This window comes from Oncorhynchus gorbuscha, linkage group LG03, assembly GCF_021184085.1.
Source record: "Oncorhynchus gorbuscha isolate QuinsamMale2020 ecotype Even-year linkage group LG03, OgorEven_v1.0, whole genome shotgun sequence".
Classification (NCBI taxonomy): Eukaryota; Metazoa; Chordata; class Actinopteri; order Salmoniformes; family Salmonidae; genus Oncorhynchus; species Oncorhynchus gorbuscha.
In genome coordinates, this window is record NC_060175.1 from 55,457,967 (window position 1) to 55,478,513 (window position 20,547).

At 41.3% G+C, this 20,547-nt stretch overlaps 1 protein-coding gene across 2 annotated transcripts in view; it reads left to right on the forward strand.

The window, feature by feature from the left end:
* tafa3a (TAFA chemokine like family member 3a) overlaps positions 1-20,547 on the forward strand; it is a 207,403-nt gene that overhangs the window by 89,983 nt on the left and 96,873 nt on the right. For both annotated transcript variants that reach the window (XM_046343018.1, XM_046343019.1), the window contains exon 2: positions 10,736-10,848. In XM_046343018.1, the coding sequence (XP_046198974.1) occupies positions 10,737-10,848 (112 nt within the window). In that variant the 5' untranslated portion in view covers position 10,736. The remainder of the gene's footprint in view (positions 1-10,735; positions 10,849-20,547) is intronic.

The window sequence follows — 20,547 nt, forward strand, 5'->3', positions numbered from 1 at the left end:
AATCACATTTGCATGTGCTCCAAAGGAATACCTTGAAATAACATGATATAGGTTAAATAAATAATCGAAAGTTGATAAACAGTACCAGTCAATAGTTTGGACACACCTACTCATTCCCGGGTTTTTCTTTATTTTTACTATTTTCTACATTGTAGAATAATAGTGAAGACATAAGAACTATGAAATTACACATATTGAATAGTGTTAAACAAATTAAAATATATTTAACATTTGAGATTCTTCAAAGTAGCCACCCTTTGCCTTGATCACAGCGTTGCACACTCTTGATAGAGTAAAAATAAAGAAAAATCCTTGAATGAGTAAGTGTGTCCAAACTTTTGTATTTTAGGCATAATGTGAGTTGATGCATTTTTTTTGTTAGGACAAATCTGGTCTATGATATTGAGTTAGAAATGTAAAACTTTAGAGCACTTAAGCATTGAATACATTGCAAGTTTGTCCTTTTTTGGCCATTAGGCTACACTTTACAATCGGACTCAACTCTGACTGACCGCAGCATCTATCGGTAGTCTAAACTGTGCACAAATTGGGAGATTTTTCACACCTAGCCAAGCAATTAGACTTTTGTAAATGAATGGAGGTGTGAATGTTTGTCAGTCTCTCTCCTATCGCACTAGAGTCCTGCATCAGGCAAAAAAAGCTAAAAACTGCAGATAATATAAGGCCAGCTATTGTGAAAGAATACTTGTGGATCTTGTTGATTTCCTTTATCGCTTCAAGAGGCCCATTGTCCCCCTGGTAATTGTGTGATACCAAAGGATAAAGCGTCACCTTCAGATGGATGTGTGGTCTGCTACCAGTCATGGTGGATGACATCCTTTTCCAGCACAGCAATTTGAAGAAATCCAGTGATGAATGGACTGTTTTTTAAGTTATTGTTGTAGTATATTTATTTGTTGTCTAATATTAGAAGGCTCTTTAAAGCGATTTGATATGTCAATGTGCCACATTGCATTGTGGAAAAAATCGAGGTTCTTAATTAATGGCATGGTTTCTTTTTTAGCCAAATGTTGAATAGACATGCAGACAAATTAATGAATGTAGGAAAAGAGGAATAATAGTCTACTGTCTGTAGTCATAAAAACAATTAGGATTAATAAATTGAAATGATTTTGTTGGGTAACAGATCGGCTCTTGGAACTCATTAAGAGGCTGCTTCTATCTTCAATATAAGCATTCATTGAGAAGGGTAAACCCATAGGTCTTAGGTCTGCAGTAAATTACATTTGATTACCAGGTTCGTTTTTCATTAAGTTAACATAATCCAAGCCTTCTGGGAATGTTGTAAAGTCCAAAAGATATGGGTGGAGTTAGAAATTTGGCTGTCAGAAGTATTACAATGGATATTAACTTTTAATCCGTCGGTCTGCATATTTCAAGATATGGCATTAAGGGTGCAGTGATATACCCTAAAGGGTTTGACAATACTTTTCTTGTCAATCATCTTGATAAAAAATTATACTTAAAAACACAAATTCAACCAATTTCAGCCTTTAAATGTTTTATTGTTCACATGTTGAAAGTACATGTAGGCAGCGGCGGGAAACAAAATGGTGGAGTTTGAGGCCATGTGGCGAAGAGTGATGCGGGCGCTGGAGATGGGGGTGTGAGCAGGTGGGTCTGGGCAGATGTGACGTAGTTGTCGTTTGTATGTGTATGTTTTTTAATGTCTCCAAAGGACATAGAATCTTGCAAAATAATGAAATAAGGAAAAATGACATGCTTGCAACATGCATCTGACTTTTCATTTTGAGTAGGATTTATTTAGTTTCCATTCTTTATTGTAACCACAAGGTCGCAAATAATTGAACACACACAACATGAGCAGATTAACTTGGTCAAAACATTTCTTTATTAGAAACTATCAGAAAGAATGTTGGTACTTATTTATTTTGATCCAAAGCCACGAATGAGTGAGTCACAGCTTTATACTGACAAATATAGCTTTATGCTGCGAAATAGCCTACTAAATAGGCCAAGCCTAAACAAATATATTAAATGGCCTAAATAAAAAAAGAACATTTCGTAAATAAATGAAGAAGCTTTCATTCAGTTTCTTCTTCTTCACATCAGCAAATATGGACTCCGTATTTCAGAAACTACATTTATATAGAGGGGCTTTCACTCTATCACACTGTGGTAAATAAAGCCAGTTTGTTATTTAGAATGATTTATTTCTGTTTTTAGAGGGAGATGTACTAAAAGCCCACCTTGCCTATTTAAAAAAAAAATAATCAGTCCACATGTCAAGTGTAATTGTGCCATTGTATTTAAGTTCTCTCTCTCAACTCCGGGACCGCCCGCCAGCTAATTTTGTTTTTCCCTGATGCAGGACTCTATTGTCAGAGAAGAGAGACTCTCGGACTGAAACATTCACACCACCATTAATTTACGAAAAGATACTCAATTTATGCCAGAGATTAGACTACCGATAGATCAGCATTCTAACGCCCCCTTGTGATAGTGTGGTGCATTGACAGAATTAAGCAATTTACCACAATCTGCCACCATCTACCACAAATGGATACAGCATAAGTTTGAAACTTTTACTTGAGGAACCACTGTATGTCCTGTGGTGTGAAGCACTGCATGAAGCTATGAAAATAAGAACAAACTAATTTCAATTTCAAGCTGAGCTTTTATGTTCTGCTCTACGTGAAAAGGCGGTGGTTGTTTCCACCACACTGACTTGAATGGCATCTCTGTTCTCTCCTTTGGTTTTATCACATGGACATAGATTTACTCTGAGGATGTTATGTCAGTTTGAAAAGTTTTGGGAGAAGCTTGAATGCTTTCAAGTTTAAATTGACCTATTTAAGATTCAATGTCGGGCTTCAGTGTGGGATTTTGTAAAAAAGTGCTTGCTAAAGGAAAAGGAGCATCAAGATCTGTCATTCCTCTGAGCGAGATGAAAGGTTATCTGATGCAACATTTAATTTGGAGAAGGCATTGTGGTCAGCAGAACTAATATCCTCCTGTTGCTTTGTAATTGCCAGCTTGGTTTGGCACTGAAACCAGTGGGGTTCCATCACGTTCCACATCAAGTGCCTCAGAGTTAGACGATTATGCCAGTCAATTATTCAGGATCATTGAAGGGGAGATGTAAGAGACAGGTCCATGCTGTAGGAGGGTGGTGCTTGGTATGGCTGGTTCATCCCCATAGTCAGTCACATTCTATGCCCTCAGTTTCCTGGGCACTCGGTTGTATTGGAGTTTAATCATATAGTGTGAGCATCACAGTTTATTGTGTTTATTCTAGAGTGACTTATATTGCTTTAAAGCAGCAGCATAATTTTCTGCTTCAGCAGACACATTGTTGGATGAAATGTGGAAATAAAGCCCGAAGATCCACTTAGCATGACTTTGATCTTGTTACAGCTTAGGCCCAGCTCATGCATTCAATTTATGTTTGATTCTCTTCACGGATTTGAATATTCATTTAAGGGGAATGGACCCACAGTGAAAAATGTCATTTGATGTGTGAGTCTACAGTATATCAGAAGTGACAACTGCTTTAAAACGACCCCCCCCCCCCATAAACAACCAACGAGCAAAGCTTATTAGGGAGCCTATTCCTCTAAAATGTAAATTACTCTGCAATATATCCGCAAAATATTGAGTCCATCTTGAGTCAATGTAACTGAGAGTAAGCAAGTTAGCATGCCGTTCTATGGAGTTGATTCTTTCTTCAAAATATTAGAAAAAACATGGCCAGAATATAAGCAGGTAAAACAGAAAAAATAAATCATTTTTCACGATGACATCAAGGCGTCTGGGAAAAAAAGTAATGTTTGCTAGTGTAGAAATAATCTTCTTACAGCAAATATACAACCTGCCGATATGATATGTGTTGCGATTCTCACAATTCTATATGTATTGCGATTCGATATTGTGATTTTATTGCGATTCGGTGTTCCAAACACATTGCTCACCATATGTTGGCTGCATAGGAACAAATGATTGCCATCAGGAAAACAAGATTTGGAAAGTCATGGAACAGTCATGGAAATAAATTGCTGAAAACAAATTGGTTCCCTATTTAAAAAGAGGCTGGAGAACAAGCTATGAAAGAAAAAAATGTAGTTTTGATACTGGTACAGCCAACTAGCGCAAAAATAATATAGCAATATTGTCAAAACTATACGATATTATGTATTGTGAAAAATAATATCCTGATATGCAACTGTATAAATGTTTCCCCTCATCACTAATGTCAATGTGTGTGTGTGTGTGTGTGCCTTATGAACCCAGAGTGTAGCCAAGCAGTGTTTAGAAAATCTATGGCAGGCAGTGGAGCGCCAATATTATTGAGATGACCTCTGCCATACCATACACCGGAGGGAATGTTTTCAAACGGGTCAGCCTGCCCAATGTTAGCTCCGGTAACAGGTCCAACAGGGCTTTGTCAGCCTCTGCCTGTACTGTAACTAATGTTGCAGACGCAGAGTCCCCAGTGGGGAGTAAACTCTGAGATTCTACCACATTTCTCTACCCTGGTTTGCTGAATTCTGTTGGGGCTTTTTTCTAACTTCTAACCCCAATTTGGTTCTCAACATTAGACAAGATAAAGGTCGCAAGTCGCTCTAAGTGTTTGTGGTGGGTTACTGAACCAGAAGCAAGTATGCAAATCAGGTGGTGTTTAGACAGGAGACAGGCAGGAGAGCGGGGGAGAGAGCAAGAGGGGAGAAGGGGGGGGGTAGGAGAAGGAGGAGGGGAGTAGAAAGAGGGGGAGAGGGCAAGTCTGTGTCTATGAAGGGGAGGGCAATTTGTTAAGCAGATCTCTTGAAACCATTGTTAAATAGTGCAAACTAATAGCTCTTAGAATTCTGTCGCTGTTGCCCAGGAAGCACAGTGGTGCTAGTTCTAATTGATTGCTTCCGAAACTGAAACATGGGAGCATGGCAGGCAAAGCTGCCTCTAGCCTTTGAGGGCCCAAAGTGAGATTTGTATTTTAGGGGTATTTTAGTTGCCTCCCTCTCAGAGAGAACGTTTAGCAGTTTTACATCTACTTTCCTGAAATTGCACCATTGTGTATTCTACAATTCTAACTTACAACAGTAAATTGAGACCTCGACTGCGAATAGTCTGTGTTTAGGCACTGATGGCAGGTGTTCTACGCTAATCACACTAGCACTGGGTGGGTGCCTTGCACTCACAAGCCTCACCCTCAAAATATGTAACAAGCTTCCCCATTATGTTATTTACTGGTTGTATAACCTTCACTTTTATACAAGATGAGTCAAGGGTGGATACATCATCTTTTATTCAGAATTTCAAATCAATCTCAAATAAGTCTACGTCTGTTCATAAAATCATTGAAATTACTCTCTGTGGGTTACGCTTTGGGTTCTTAAGTCTTGGGCTCTTACCTAAGTAGGGTGATACCATGAATAGAAATCCACTCTGCTCTCCATTCCGCTGCCAATCTAGCCATATGCTCGAATGTTAATTGCATTTGAGTTCCAGAATGTTGGTGCTTTGTTTCCTTGATTGCATGCCACACCTTGCTTGAAGGGATACTGCAAAATTATGTCAATGACTGGAAGTCTACAGGCACAATAGTATACTTCCAGTCATCATGCTAACTCTAGTTAGCATTATTAACTCTAACTTCCGTCATACTTATTGCACGCAGATACATAGAAATGGTATCAATGAGTTCATCTGACTCTGGGTAAGTAGAAAAAAATGACTTAATTGCCAGAATCTCACAGTATCCATTAAAATAGTGTTGCACGGTATACCAGATTATTTATTTTTTACATTCTGTACGGTCAAATGTGTCTCACGTAATTGAGAGGATCAAGTCAGTATCAGCGCAGCCCCTTTATAGCGTGAAGAGCAAAGTGCCTGCTCCACTTACTCATTCATTGCTTGAGCTGTCTGGGCTGGTTAGCTCACCAGAAATGTGAAACCGGTAGCTTTGAGCTTTAACTGTAGGCTAACATTCCTTGCTAGCTTACAGTTGAATTCACAACCCTAGTACCCATAATGCAAAATATGCTGATTTAAAAACTGGCTGTCACCTAAAACGTTATTAATCAAATTAATCTCCCTCGCCACCAAATACAAATTCCCTTCATCTTCCTTTGCCTACCGTCTGGTTTCCACTAGATTCCACAGCCACAAAGGCAGATTCCACAGCCACTTTCTGACTTGCAAATTATGCCATTAATTTCTTAAAGAGACAGCGCACGCTTTTCAAGAAAAAAAGAGGTTGCTTCTTCTCTGCAAATGTTGTTAATCAGTACAATAAAATAATATGTTTTCTTTACAGTTGCCAATTAAATAAGTTCTAAATATCAGGGATTGTTTGTCATCTGTAACCCCATGAAATCAGATAAAACAAGCTCTGTGACTTTGGCTAATACGCCTTCTTTTTTTGTGGTATTGTTTTGGTAACGTTTTTGTAACGTTTTGGTATTGAGTATTGTAATGGTATCAGATATTGTCATACTAAACCTGGTATCAGTATCGCAGTCAAAATTCTGGTTTGTGACACACTACCTTTAAGTATTCCCAAATAATCTGAAATTGAGTCAGTGTTGAGTAAAAGAGAGGGCTGGCACTCCTTCATGCCAAGTGGTATTGAGAGTGACCATGTGCCACCATTGGAAAGTACAGTACAAGCAAATGGTATACTCACCTGTGCTACCTTTGAGCTGAGTCTGGGGTTTCCCATAGGGTTCCGTATGGTGTAGTGGTCTTTAGGTCATCAGACATTGAACCTTGAACCTGAACCATGAAACTCAAAACCACCTCAGGCCTGTATTAGCAGGCCCTCCTGCTCTCCTCTCGGAATTCCTGCCATTCCCCTTTACATCTCATCCCTCTGTGTACTGTAGCAGATATCTGGGTCCAAAGATGTGCAAAACCGGTCCAGGTCCACACTGTACTGAAGCCTAGCCTAGCGTGTCCAGAGTCCAAAGGGTAGGAGCTCAGCAGGGCATGGACACACCTCATCCACCATCACCCCATCACACACCTACCATTACACGCAGGAAGGAAGTTTGAGGGGTGGCTGCTTGGTTCAAGGCTGCTAGTGACGTCATCACAGTGGATTCACCCAACCCTTACTAGCTCTCTCTAAGTTGCATCCTGAGCTACCTCTACAGTTTGGCTACAGTATATCCCTTCATGGAGGAATGAAAGGGAGTTTAGAAGCAGGAACAGAAATAAATCTGTCCGACATCTTCCTACATGTAGGGGAGTAATCCAAAGAGACTAATTAAAGAAGAGGAGTCGGCTAAGCCACTCATCTGAAACCATATCACTCTATATAAATCAGGTAGAGAGTGCAACCCTAACCTACATTGCTGACTCACTCTGTGTTCCAATATGTTGGAGTGTTTGAGGCCTGTTGCCATGTTCAAAGTCTTATCAATGCTCAGATAATTTTTCTTACAGAGGTTCAAGTAGCGTTTCACTTTGTATCTAATTTGTTTTGTCAGTGTAACGGATGTGAAACGGCTACCTTAGTTAGCGGTGTGCGCTAAATAGCGTTTCAATTGGTTACGTCACTTGCTCTGAGACCTTGAAGTAGTAGTTCCCCTTGCTCTGCAAGGGCCGCGGCTTTTGTGGAGCGATGGGTAATGATGCTTCGTGGGTGACTGTTGTCGATGTGTGCAGAGGGTCCCTGGTTCGCGCCCGGGTATGGGCGAGGGGACGGACGTAAAGTTGTTCTGTTACATTGATGCTGTTGACCCGGATTACTGGTTGCTGCGGAGGAAGGTCAAAAGGGGAGTGAGTGTAACGGATGTGAAACGGCTAGCTTAGTTAGTGGTGTGCGCTAAATAGCGTTTCAATCGGTTACGTCACTTGCTATGAGACCTTGAATTAGTAGTTCCCCTTGCTCTACAAGGGCCGCGGCTTTTGTGGAGCGATGGGTAACGATGCTTCGAGGGTGACTGTTGTTGATGTTTGCAGAAGGTCCCTGGTTCGCGCCCGGGTATGGGCGAGGGGACGGTTTAAAATTATACTGTTACATCAACTTGCCTTCAAAACAAACTTTATAAGGGGATTCAATGTTGATATGTAGGTTTGGTAGAGACAGTATGTTTTTATCTACAATATATGGTATGAAAAATGTATTGAAATTCCTTGTTGTGGTTTAATTTTTAGTAAATGAGAGCTGCTATGCATAATTTATTGCCTTCGGGAGGCACGATGCATTGAGGGCATTCATTTGTGAATAACATCTGATTTCTGTGCAATGTGATTACAGAAAACATTTAATGATCAACCTTGATGAATATGATTCAATGAAACCGGGTTTGGTGTGTGCTTTATTATGCTCAGATTGTTATTTTTCTCTATCTAATCTATTAGAAGGATGCTTGTTTATCTAGTTTGTGTTGGAGAGACATGGCTTGGCTTGGCTCGGGGGCATGACAAGTGGCACAAAGCCAGTTGCATCACACATAAAAAAAACTATCCTCAACGACAACAATGATTTATTTTGCCCTCCAACTCAAACACATCGGCCTTGTCCACCCGGTTGCAGGCATCGGTTGTTAGCTAAAAAACCCAGCGCTGTTGGTTCATCTTCATGCTGCATCTTTAAGCCTTGGAGATTACTGTGTCTGTGTATTATATTACTACGTATAGCATGCAGAACAACCATCCCCCAGCCTCTCTCAACTAGTCTGTTGATGTAGTGTGCCAAAATCTGAATGTGCGTTTCCCAACTCCTCCACAATTTGCATGTATAGCCATGCATGCCACATGCGAGGAACTCGTGAATGATATGACAACAATAGTCAGAGTTGGCAAAAGCACATACAGATCTGGGACCACCAGTTACCAGGCTATAGGTCCCCCTGTTCAACTGGTTTCCCATTCCTCTCCAAACCATTCTGATACGCCACCTGGTGTTCATCATCTCTATCAGGGGCGATAATTGTCCTGTTTACAAAATCCCTTCAGCCAACTGAACACAGTGGTCTGTTTAGGTAGATTAAGGTTGTACCCAGACCTGGATTCAAATAGTATTTGTTTTATCTTAAATTATTGCTGTGCTTGATTGCCTGGTTCAATGGAACCAATGAAATTGTCTCGAAAGTGTAAACCCTGCCCATATGGCACTCCAGGCAGGCTTAATTTTTTACATTTTACCTTTATTTAACTAGGCAAGTCAGTTAAGAAAAAAAAATATTTTCAATGATGGCCTTGGAAAAGTGGGTTAACTGCCTCGCTCAGGGGTAGAAAAACAGATTTGTACTTTTTCAGCTCAGGGATTTGATCTTGCAACCTTATGGTTAAAAGTCCAACACTCTATCCACTAGGCTACCTGCCTAATAAAACATCCATACAAAGAAAACAAATACTATCTGAATCCAGGTCTGATTGCACTTGACCATGTCCATCAAACCAGCATCCTTAGAGAATGCTGTAGAGAAAACTATCCTTTAGATGCCACCCAGCTCTATTGTGGTAGATGTCTCCCTCTCTACTCCCTTCACTAGCCACTGCCAAATAACCAAGAGTTAAGCTCTTAGCATGAAACCAATCTTTTCACTAATTTGAGTGGATACACTTGCAATGAGAAGAAAGGATGCCTGTGATTTGCGACTGTGTTTCCTGTGAGAGGAACAGGCTCTGTTGGCAATAAGATGAGCCACTGATTGCATTGTTTGTTCTCCTCTCAAAGGGCATCTTACACAGCCACAATGTATTACTGGACAACAGACCCTGAACACTACATGAAGATTACTGAGCTGGGAAACACTAGCCAAGACAGACCACCCAAACACTATTACTCAGGCACCTCCCTCCCAGGTAGGGAGAGCAGAGAGAGAGAGAGAGGAAACAAGGGAATAAGGGAAAGACAGACATCATTTATAAAAAGGGAAAGAGGAAATGGGGGAATAAGGGATAGTCTGACGTCATTTGTTCCATTTATAGATCTTTTAGGTTAGAGAAGTACACAGCATAATAGTTTGTGGTGGGTTTGCGGTTGCTGCAGTGCTACTGTGTTTAAGGGAATAACAACAATACATCATTTGAGGGAATATGACAAGCACCCATCTACTGTATGTTTACACATGAATACAAAAAAAAGGTATTTAGCTAAATCAGTTCGCACAGAATCAACATGGGTATGTTTATTTATCTCTGTGAAAAAAACTATGGGAAACATGCATCCTCACAGTTGATCAAACACCAACTGGCGTCATGGTGTGGGAAGGAAAGCACTGCAGCGTTCAATGCATATGTTACCACAAGCTCATGTATAATTCTGTTTTTTTGGGAAGGAAGCCACACTGTACTGTATCTGCAGGATGAGACACCCTGCTGTGTTTGATTCCCAACAGCATAAGCGTGCCACCGCCTAAAGCCAGTTCCTTTCTCCAGATTGTGATCTTGTGAGTTGTACCGTCTAGTTGCACTGTCCATCTTTCGTCTCTGTGCAGGGCAAAGCTAGCCTCGCGAGCTTAAATAAATATGCACTGACTCCGTATGGACCCCAGGAAGAGTAGTGGCTGCCATAGCAGCAGCTAGTGGGCATCCACATAAAATACTAAAACACTAAAATGTAAGGGAGATCAGAGTGGCTCACGAGGCTAGGGCAAAGATGGCATGGAATTTGTATTGGACTTGTACTGTATGTAGTATGTCGAGTCTTTTCACTGCGTCATGCCTGTATGTGACTCCAAAAATGTCCTAATGACTGATGTAAGTTACTGATCAAGTTTTTCCCACCCTGTCTTTTCAGTATGCGGGAGAGAGACCTACGGAGAGTGTGCAAAAGGGGGCTGCTGCTGGCCGTCTGTGTGGTGTCTCTCTGGGGACAGCTGACCCTTGCATCGTCACACAGAAGTCACATAGGTATGTCCTGACAATTCAATAGGGTAGATGTGTATCTCTATGGGTAGGTTGCACACGCCATCATCATAATGATGACAATGATGATCATAATGATAATGATTGTCAGCAAATTGTGTAATAACATAATACATTTATGTAATAATGTGAACCATTAAACTATTCAAATGTAAATGCAGAGTACTTATTATGTCACAACAAGTTATTACAGAATTTCCTAATCAGTATAATGGATTTGATTTACATTGCTTTACATCCACCAGGTGCTCAAAGCACTTGACATTTTATGGGGAAGAAACGTCATCCACTAAGAGTAGCATCCACCTTTGCGATGCCAGGCAGCCATTTTGGCCCAGAAACCACACCACAACACAATGCTATGATATATCAGTGATGAGGTAACACAGTGGACAGGTGACGATGTTCATAATGGTCAGTAGCTAGAATAATGTAGCCTACTGTTAAAGCACTCATAGTGACTGGTTCCAGTTCATGGCTCCAACAGACCTCACTGTAAATACTGCTGTAATTAGTAGACACTCCGTTGTGTGAAACCCAGTGGAGGGTGCTCTGGGGTCATTTGTTGATCTGGGGTGTCTTTAGGCTTCGATACTTCGAACAAAAAGCCGAAATAGCAAAACAACAGACATGAACGCAAAAGGTAGACCCTTACGGAAAAACCAAATGATTTCACATTAAATTTCCATGTTATACAAATGTGAAAGTATGTGAAATCATGTGTTTATGTGGATTTTCTATGGCGTGTATTTAACTTTGAATTAGTATTAGGATATTCAATTTGAATGTAATATTTTTGAATTTGTAATGCACAAATTAAATAATTGAATACATTCATTTAACTTGTATTTCATAACTGAATATTCAAGTTCAATATTTATATATTCAGTTTCAGAATTGTAGAAATTGCATTCATTATATCAAGTTTAGCAACCGATCATTTCAAGGTTATCAAAGTTTTGTATATTCAACTTCTCAGATGATTTCAGATTCAGTTTCCTAATTCAGTTCTCTAAATTCAGATTCAAAACCAGAGAAAACATCCTGCTAGAGGAGAATAGATAGACTCAAACACTCACTGTGGTGAACAGAAACTTCTGCCTGTTTCTGAAGCCAATGTGGCATATTGAATTTATTTTCTTCCAATAAATTTGGCTCTAGCATTTGAACCGCTCTGGCTATAAACTATTGACCCCAGTCCTGAAAGCTATGTCTCTCTAGAGCAACGAAGCCTTCTGATCCCCTCTAAGATGATCACAGGCTGCGTTAGAAGGGACTGTCACAAAAAACAACATTTGGCCCCCGTAACAATCTAGTTGAAATGCCCTTGTAAGGATAACCTTTCCACTCCATATTTAATCTTGCTCTTGTAACTGACTAGGTTCGAACCAGGTCGCCTGCATGTCACAAGACTGTGTTAGCCCACTTAGCTAAAGTCTATAGGGATACGTTCAGGAAGTTAACGTATAGGAAGACATGCTGCGTGCTGAACAAGTACCGCTTTAGTTTATACCCAGACTCAAACTCAAGACCTCAAGACCTCTGCCTCGCAAATTAAAATTAAAAATAATTAAAAAACAGACATGACCTTCCTCCTGAAGCCTTCCAACCCACCTCTCTATTGGAAAATGCCATCTTTAGTTGCGCAAGGAGCAACACTTCAGGCTGATGAGTGAGTTTCACAGATCCCCATCTGCTACATTCACTCCCTTAACTCACTCCACAGCGACCCCAACGGTTGAACCAGCGCAACTGTAGATCCGAGTCAGGTGGTACCATTGTAAAGAACGTCACGCTTAGCGAGCACGGCTTCCCCTGATTCAACTCGTATGGAGACTCAAACTCTGGACGTCTACCTCAAAAACACACTCTAAACTGCCCTCCTGAAACATTACAACATATTGTGCTATTAAAAAAGGCCTTCAATTATGCAAGGTGTGACACTAATACAAGTCTTCAAGATCCAGCAAGGTTACTCACGTGGTTTGGTGATCCATGCTTATGTGATGAGAACATTGCCTGAAACCTGAAGACGTGTTTGTTTGTGTTAGACAATTTGGGCTAATTCCATATGGGGTGGTTCATTTTTAGCCCAGTTGGGCTGTTTAACTAGTTTTCGTTTTGCACAAATTATAATTATCTGGCTAATAATTGGGGTCCTAAAGAAAAATAATGGGCCAGTGTGGGGGCCTCAAGGAAACATTGGGCCCCAGTCCACCCCTGTGTCACGATCTTGGAAATGAGTGAACCAAGGCCCAGCATGAGTATAGTTCCACAAAATGTATTTAAGTGAAACTAACAAAAAAAAAAAAACTTACAAAGACTGTGAGGACGTAGTGCCCAAACACACTAACACAAACAATATCCCACAAATGCAGGTGGGGAAAAAGTATACCTAAATTAGAGGAAACAATTACCAGCTGCCTCTAATTGGGAACCACACAAACCACCAACCTAGAAATCTATAAACGAGATAATCCCCTCAGTCACGCTGTGAACTAAACACCATAGAGAACCGAGGGCTGTGGAGGCGCACTGAAGGCCTAGTGCGTGGAGCCGGCACAGGTGGTAACGGACTGCGGAGGTGCACTGAAGGCCTAGTGCCTGGAGCCGGCACAGGACGTACCGGAATGGGAAGGCGCACTGGAGGCCAGATGCGTGAAACCAGACTGGTGCCATGCTCTTCAGCACGCCTGTACGGCAGCATTCTTATCGCTACCACCTCTCTCCGGAATTTTGCTTCAAATTCCTCCTCCAACTGCCAAACAGGCTCTGGCACTCTCAGCTGCTCGACCGCCAGCTCCATGTGTCCCACCCCCCAAAAAATCTTGGGGTTTCTGTGGTCCCCGGTGTCGTCGCTGTCCTTCCATGCTCCTTGGTGACTCCCGCCAAGGAAAGGTCTCGTGTCCTCCCAAGTCCAAAACTTCCTTACCTCATGTTCACGCTGCTTGGTCCTTGTTGGTGGGATATTCTGTCACGATTTTGGAAATTAGTGGACCAAGGCGCAGCGTGAATTGAGTTCCACATCTTTAATTACAAAGTGAAACTAGAAACAAAATAACAAAACTTACAAAGACAGTGACGACATAGTGCTCAAACACACTAACACAAACAATATCCCACAAATGCAGGTGGGGAAAAAGCCTACCTAAATATGATCCCCAATTAGAGTCAACGATTACCAGCTGCCTCTAATTGGGAACCACACAAACCACCAACCTAGAAATCTATAAACTAGATAACCCCCCCAGTCACCCTCTGACCTAAACACCATAGAGAACCGAGGGCTCACTATGATCAGGGCGTGACACCGTGGTTTCAAGTCTTCTGCAAGGGTAGTTCTTTTTTTGCACGCTTTGTACATAATAAAATGCAGAATAAAACATAGCTCTTTATTAGCTAGCCATGGTCAACTGCAATGACCTCATGACCTGGGTGGTCTTAATCATAACGCAGTATGATGGTAGAATGCAACCAATTACAATTCAGTATGTTGACACATGAATATTACATCCCCCTTCTTTAAAAAAAATACAAATGTTCTACATAATTTAATATAAGTGTACATATAAGTGTTTCATTTCACAGCTCTAGGCTTGAACTTTCTTCCTGACCTTGTGTGGTATGAAGCTGAGCATAATTCTTTGTCAGTCAACAGTTATGGTGTTGCAGGTAAGTATGGTGTGTGTTGTGTTTGTGTGTGTGTTTAGTCCATCACGTTCTCTTTCAGGGAAACAGTTAATCTCATCAGTGTGTTGTTCTTTTGTGTTCAGTAGGTGACTACGATTGCGGCTGTACACTGCGCCTTCTGCGGTGCGAACGTTCAGTGTCAGTGGTGGTGGTGGTCTAGTTGACCTGACTTAGTATTGCTTTTAGTGTCTCTGCACGTTTTGCATGCCTTTCTTTGTAGCTGACGACCTCAGGTTGCAGCTGCTGGTTGCTGCTAGGAAGGTTTGAGCAAAGTCTGAGGCTCATCAACAGCTGGGCTGGTGATTTGATGTTGTCAATTGGAGTACTCAAGGAGAGTGATGTAAGGGTCTATCGTCTGCTTTTGTTTTGTCCATGAGTGATTTAGCAATCTGGACAGATTTTTCAGCCTGGCCATTACTTTGAAGGTAATGTGGGCATGTGCGAACTCCAATGCTTTTCAGAAGGATTCAAACTCCTTTGATTTGTAACAGGGGCCATTGTCACATATTAAAGTCTCTACGATGCCATGACCTGCCAGGGTCTGTCTGGGATACAGTGAAGTAACATTGTTTTTTTGGCGTTTGAGGGACTTCGTTCAAGACAGGTGGGGCATTTACCAACAATGTCCTCTATTTGTATGCACATTCTGGCCAAAACAAAATGACATGTGCTCTCTTTTTTGTACTTTTCCTTGCCCATATGTACAAAATCTCCTCTCTGAGACTGGTAGGAATGATGATTCTCTCCTTTTAAAATTATTCCGTTGATCTGTGATAGTGCATCACAATGGTTTCAGAACTCAGACACTCAGAGGGCATTTTCTCTTGTTATCCATAGACGTACTAATGGAAATGCTGACATCTGAACAGAATGGTGTACAGCTCCTTTTCAATTTGAACGTAGTTGATTTCACAGTCAGAGATTTGGAAGCGCTAGCCGATGGGCTTTCCTTCTTGCAGTAGCACTGCACCTCGTCCATACTTCCATGCATACACTTGGAGCCTGAGCTCTTTGTTGGGGTCATGATAGGCAGGAATTGGTCCTGTTTCTCTCGTGATCAAGTCTTCCACTTTCTAGAAAGCAATGTCATATTGCTTGTCCCAGAAGAACTCACTGGACTGCTTTAGCAGCTGACACAGGGGTGAGTTGGCATTGGAGAGGCTGGGTGCGAACTTACTTTTAGTTGACCATGCCAAGCACTGTTTCCAGCTCTGCACAGTTCTTTGGTGGCTCCATCTCCTTTATGGCTGAGATTTTCTGTGGATCTGACTTGATTCCATTTACTGTGAGATGATGTCCGAAGTAGCTGACCTCTGTAGCGCAGACTGTGCTCTTCTCAGGGTTTAGCCGGACTCCTCTTTCACAGGACCTTTGCAGCATCGCACTGAGGTTTCTGTTGTGTTCCTCTTTGGTTCGACCATTAGCCAAGGATGTCGTCTACAATTTCCACGACGCCTTTGTACATCTCGTTGATCTTTCGATGAAACTTGTCTTAGGGCTGAGATAATCCCAAAAGGCAGGCAACGAAACCTGTAGAGGCTAAACCGGTGTGTTGACATTGTGAGTTTAGATGACTCTTCAGTGAGCTTGATAGCCCATTAGCCTGATCTGATCTGATCTGTCTCCACTGGTGCCGTCACTTATAACACTAGTTTGATTAGGTCAATGTCAAAACATGCTTTAAGACCTAGCACTGCAGTGTCAACAATGTAAAAGTCCAACATCATTTCACTTTCCTTGTATTTGCATTTGAAAGTGCATGTGCCTTTTACTGTGAGCTGTTCACCACCATAACTAGTCAGTCTAGTCAAGCTAGTCAAGCTGCGGTACTGATTCAGAGGAATAATGTTTACTTGTGCACCAGTGTCTAGTTTGAACTTTATCTCTGTGCCTTGTGTTCCTATCTCAATGTCAGCGAAGGCTTGCACTGTCTCTGATGTGACTTTTCTGTGTCACTGAATCAATAAACAGTTCATCCGTATTTGACTATTTGATTGACATTTCAGCTTTACTCACTGTGTGTACTGTTTTCCCACAGTAAGTTCTGCACACTTTTGCAAAGTGATTCCATTTTTCACATTTAGTACACTATTTGCCTTTAGCTGGGCAATTTTCCTATTCCCCATGCAGTTTGTATCCACAACATCCACTTGTTCTGGGGCGTTTTGAGACTGTGTCACTCTCTTTTGGAGTTATGTCTCTCTCCGTTCTGAAGTGCAATCTCTGGGCTTTGATGTCTGCCTGACTGCTTGCACAGCTTGTTCAGGTAATGTGCTCGTGTCACCGCCTAAAATGGTTTTCATCTGAGCCTGTGCTAGCTCGTGAGATCTGGCTATGTCGATAGCTTTGTCCAGCGTTAGCTCAGACCCAACATTCAAAAGTTTCTCTCTCACTAGCGGTGAGTATATTCTAAATACAATACAGTCCCTGACCATCTCATCATTGTTTGCACGATCACAGTCTTTCAAAAGCCGACACAGCTTGTTCACAAACGATTCGCTAGCTCCCTGTACTTTCTCATGGAATATGTACCTAGCGAAAATTGTAATGGTCTTTGGCACAACATATGCTTCAAAAATATCTTATTATGTTTTCAGTACTTTGGAGTCAGCCACAGTAAGTGTCCATGTGTTGTGAATGGCTCTCAGTTTTTCACCGATCCACTGGAGCAGGTAGCTGCACTTTGCCCACTCTTGTTCCTTCAGAGGACCTGTGAACATTAGCTCCACAGGCTGTTTGAACTTGCGCCATGCATCGGGTAAATTTGTAGACGCAGTCCATCCGAGGTGAAGGCGCAGTCCATCCGAGGTGAAGGAACTCAACAGCAAAATTCATCTTTTAGTCCTTTTATTCTGACACCATGTCTTGTTTTGAATGCTTAGCACAAAATAATAAAATGCAGTACGACAGGATTTTTATGAAATGTAGCTCTTTATTAGCTAGCTATAACTGGGATGTTCATATGTCTCCGGCCATGATCAACTGAAATGACCCCACGACCTGGGTGGTCTTAATCAATCATAGCTCAGTATGATTTGACGGTAGAATTCAACCAATTACAGTTCTGGATGTTGACACATATTACAGTAGTCATTATAAGGTTAACACGTGTCTGACTGGGTTAAGGCTGTGTTAGCCTATTGAGCTAAAGCCTATGCATTGGTCCAGTGACTTGGATGGGTCTATTCATGGCGAAGGTGAAAGGGGGGTGAAGTGTAACACAGGTGGTTCGGTGATCACGCTCATATGATGAGTAACTTGTCTGAGACCTGAAAAGTTGCATTGTCTGGTGCACTGGAGACCTGGGTTAGAACCCCATCGGTCAAACTAACACATCTTCATGTCTCAGTCAAGGTTGTTCATCACAAGCTTACACGAATGGTTAGCTACACATGGTAATCATTCTGGTAATTACGAGGCTACTCATCACATGGATGGATCACCAAACCACCTCTGTTGTACTCTCATTAAATGGGGTGCACAGGTCCTTCTGTTTGCCACAGAAAGTGTTGTTGTTGTGCAGGAGGCCTGATTTCAAATTCAGTCAGTTATATTGTTGCTATGATCTCTATGTATGAGGTCAAAGGGGGGTGAAATGTAACCGAGGTGGTTCGATGAACCTTGCTGGAGACTTGAAGACTTGTTGGCTTCCTGAACTAATCCCTATGGGTGTTACCTATATAAGTGGGCAAACACAGTCTTGTGACATTCACAGTCAGTCACAAGTACAAGATGAAATAGGGAGTGGAAAGGCTAACCTTAGAAGGGATATGACAGGGCTACTCAATTATATTCTTATTAGGGACAAATTGTTTTTTGTGACACTCCCTTCTATAGCGGCCTGTGATCATCATATAGGGGATCACGAAGCACATTCATGCTCCAGAGAGTTTCAGCTTTCAGGAATGGGGTTGTAATAGCTTATATCAGAATCACTTCAAACGCTAGAGCCAAATTCATAGTTAAAGTTGAACATTCCGCAGTGGCATTTGAAACCACCAGAAGCTTGTTTACCACACAGAGTTTGATTAGTTGTTCTCCTCTACCTTTCTTAGCTGGCAAAGTACTAGGATGTTGTCTCTAGTTTTGAATCTGAATTTAGAGAACTGAATTTGAAAACTGAATCTGAACTCATCTGAGAAGTTGAATATATGAAAACTTGATACACAGACAATGAATGCAGTATCTACCATATTGAAACTGAATATATACAGTGTATTCAGAAAAAATTCTGACCCCTTGACTTTCCACATTTTGTTATGCTACAACCTTAATCTAAAATTGATTAAATAGATTTTTCCCCTCAATAATCTGCACACGATACCCCATAATGGCAAAGCGATAACTGGTTTTAATTGTTTTTGGCAAAAAAAGTAAATATATATTTATTATTTACGTAAGTATTCAGACCCTTTACTCAGTACTTTTGTTGAAGCACCTTTATCAGCAATTACAGCCATGAGTCTTGTTGGGGATGATGCTATATGCTTGGCACGCCTTTATTTGGGGAGTTTCTCCCATTTTTCTCTGCAGATCCTGTCAAGGTGTGTCAGCTTGGATGGGGAGTGTCACTGCATAGCTATTTTCAGGTCTCTCCAGAGATTGGGTTCAAGTCCGAGCTCTGGCTGGGCCACCCAAGGACATTCAGAGACCTGTCCAGAAGCCACTCCTGCATTGTCTTGGCTGTGCTTAGGGTCGTCGCGCTGTTGGAAGGTGAACCTTCGCCCCCCAGTCTGAGTTCCTGAGTGCTCTGGAGCAGATTTTCATCAAGGATATCTTCATATTTCCCTTGATCCTGACTAATCCCTCTGTCCCTGCCACTGAAAAACATCCCCACAGCATGATGCTGCCACCACCATGCTTCACCGTAGGGATGGTGCCAGGTTTCCTCCAGACATGACGCTTGGCATTCAGGCCAAAAAGTTCCATCTTTGTTTCATCAGCTCATATAATCTTGTTTCTCATGGTCTAAGAGTCCTTTAGGTGGCTAATGGCAATCTCCAAGAGGGCTGTCTTTTACTGAGGAGTGGCTTCCGTCTGGCCACTCTACCATAAAGGCCTGATTTGTGGAGTGCTGGAGAGATGGTTGTCCTTCTGGAAGGTTCTCCCATCTCCACAGAGGAACTCTGGAGCTCTGTCAGAGTGACCATTGGGTTCTTGGTCACCTAACCGACCAAGGCCCTTCTCCCCCGATTGCTCAGTTTGGCCGGGCAGCCGGCTGTAGGAAGAGTCTTGCTGGTTCCAAATACAAGTTCAATTTATTTATTCAATTATTCAATTTGTGCATTAAACATTAAAAAAATATTACATTCAAATTTAACATCCTAATACAAATTCGAATTTCTGTTGGCACTGAAATTGCTCCATCATTTTCACATGAAATCATGTGAAACCATTTGTTCTTGGAGCACTTGAAGTGATGATATTTCATTTGTGGATTTATGTGTGATCACATAACCTTTCACAATTTTCACAGGTCATGCAATGCAAACAAAAATGTGTCATTATGATACACAGACCGTGCTTTTATCATACAGTGTTTTCAACTTATATCTGACTACATTGTGTATTTTTATTTATACAGTATTTATTACAGTAGTTATCCCCTTACCTGGGATTTGAACTCACAACCTGTTTTTGATTTTCCTGATACTAACACAAACATTGTGGCATATCTGATCTCACCTGTATTCATACACTTTCAAAGTAAATCTCAGCATTGTTAAAAATACACAAGAAAAACAATTATATTTATCATAGTAATTCAGGAGTAACATTAAAACAGAATCATATCCCCGGCCAACATAGAGAACTATACAGAAAACCCTCAAATTGCTGAAATACAGTAAGTAAATGAAATGAGAGAATAGTCAGAATTACTGATAAATAAAATATCAGTGCAGATGGTGTAACGGTTTTCTAGGTGTGGTGAAGGAGAGTCGGACCAAACTGCAGCGTTTAGATTGTGATCCATGTTTAATGAACAAAAAACGT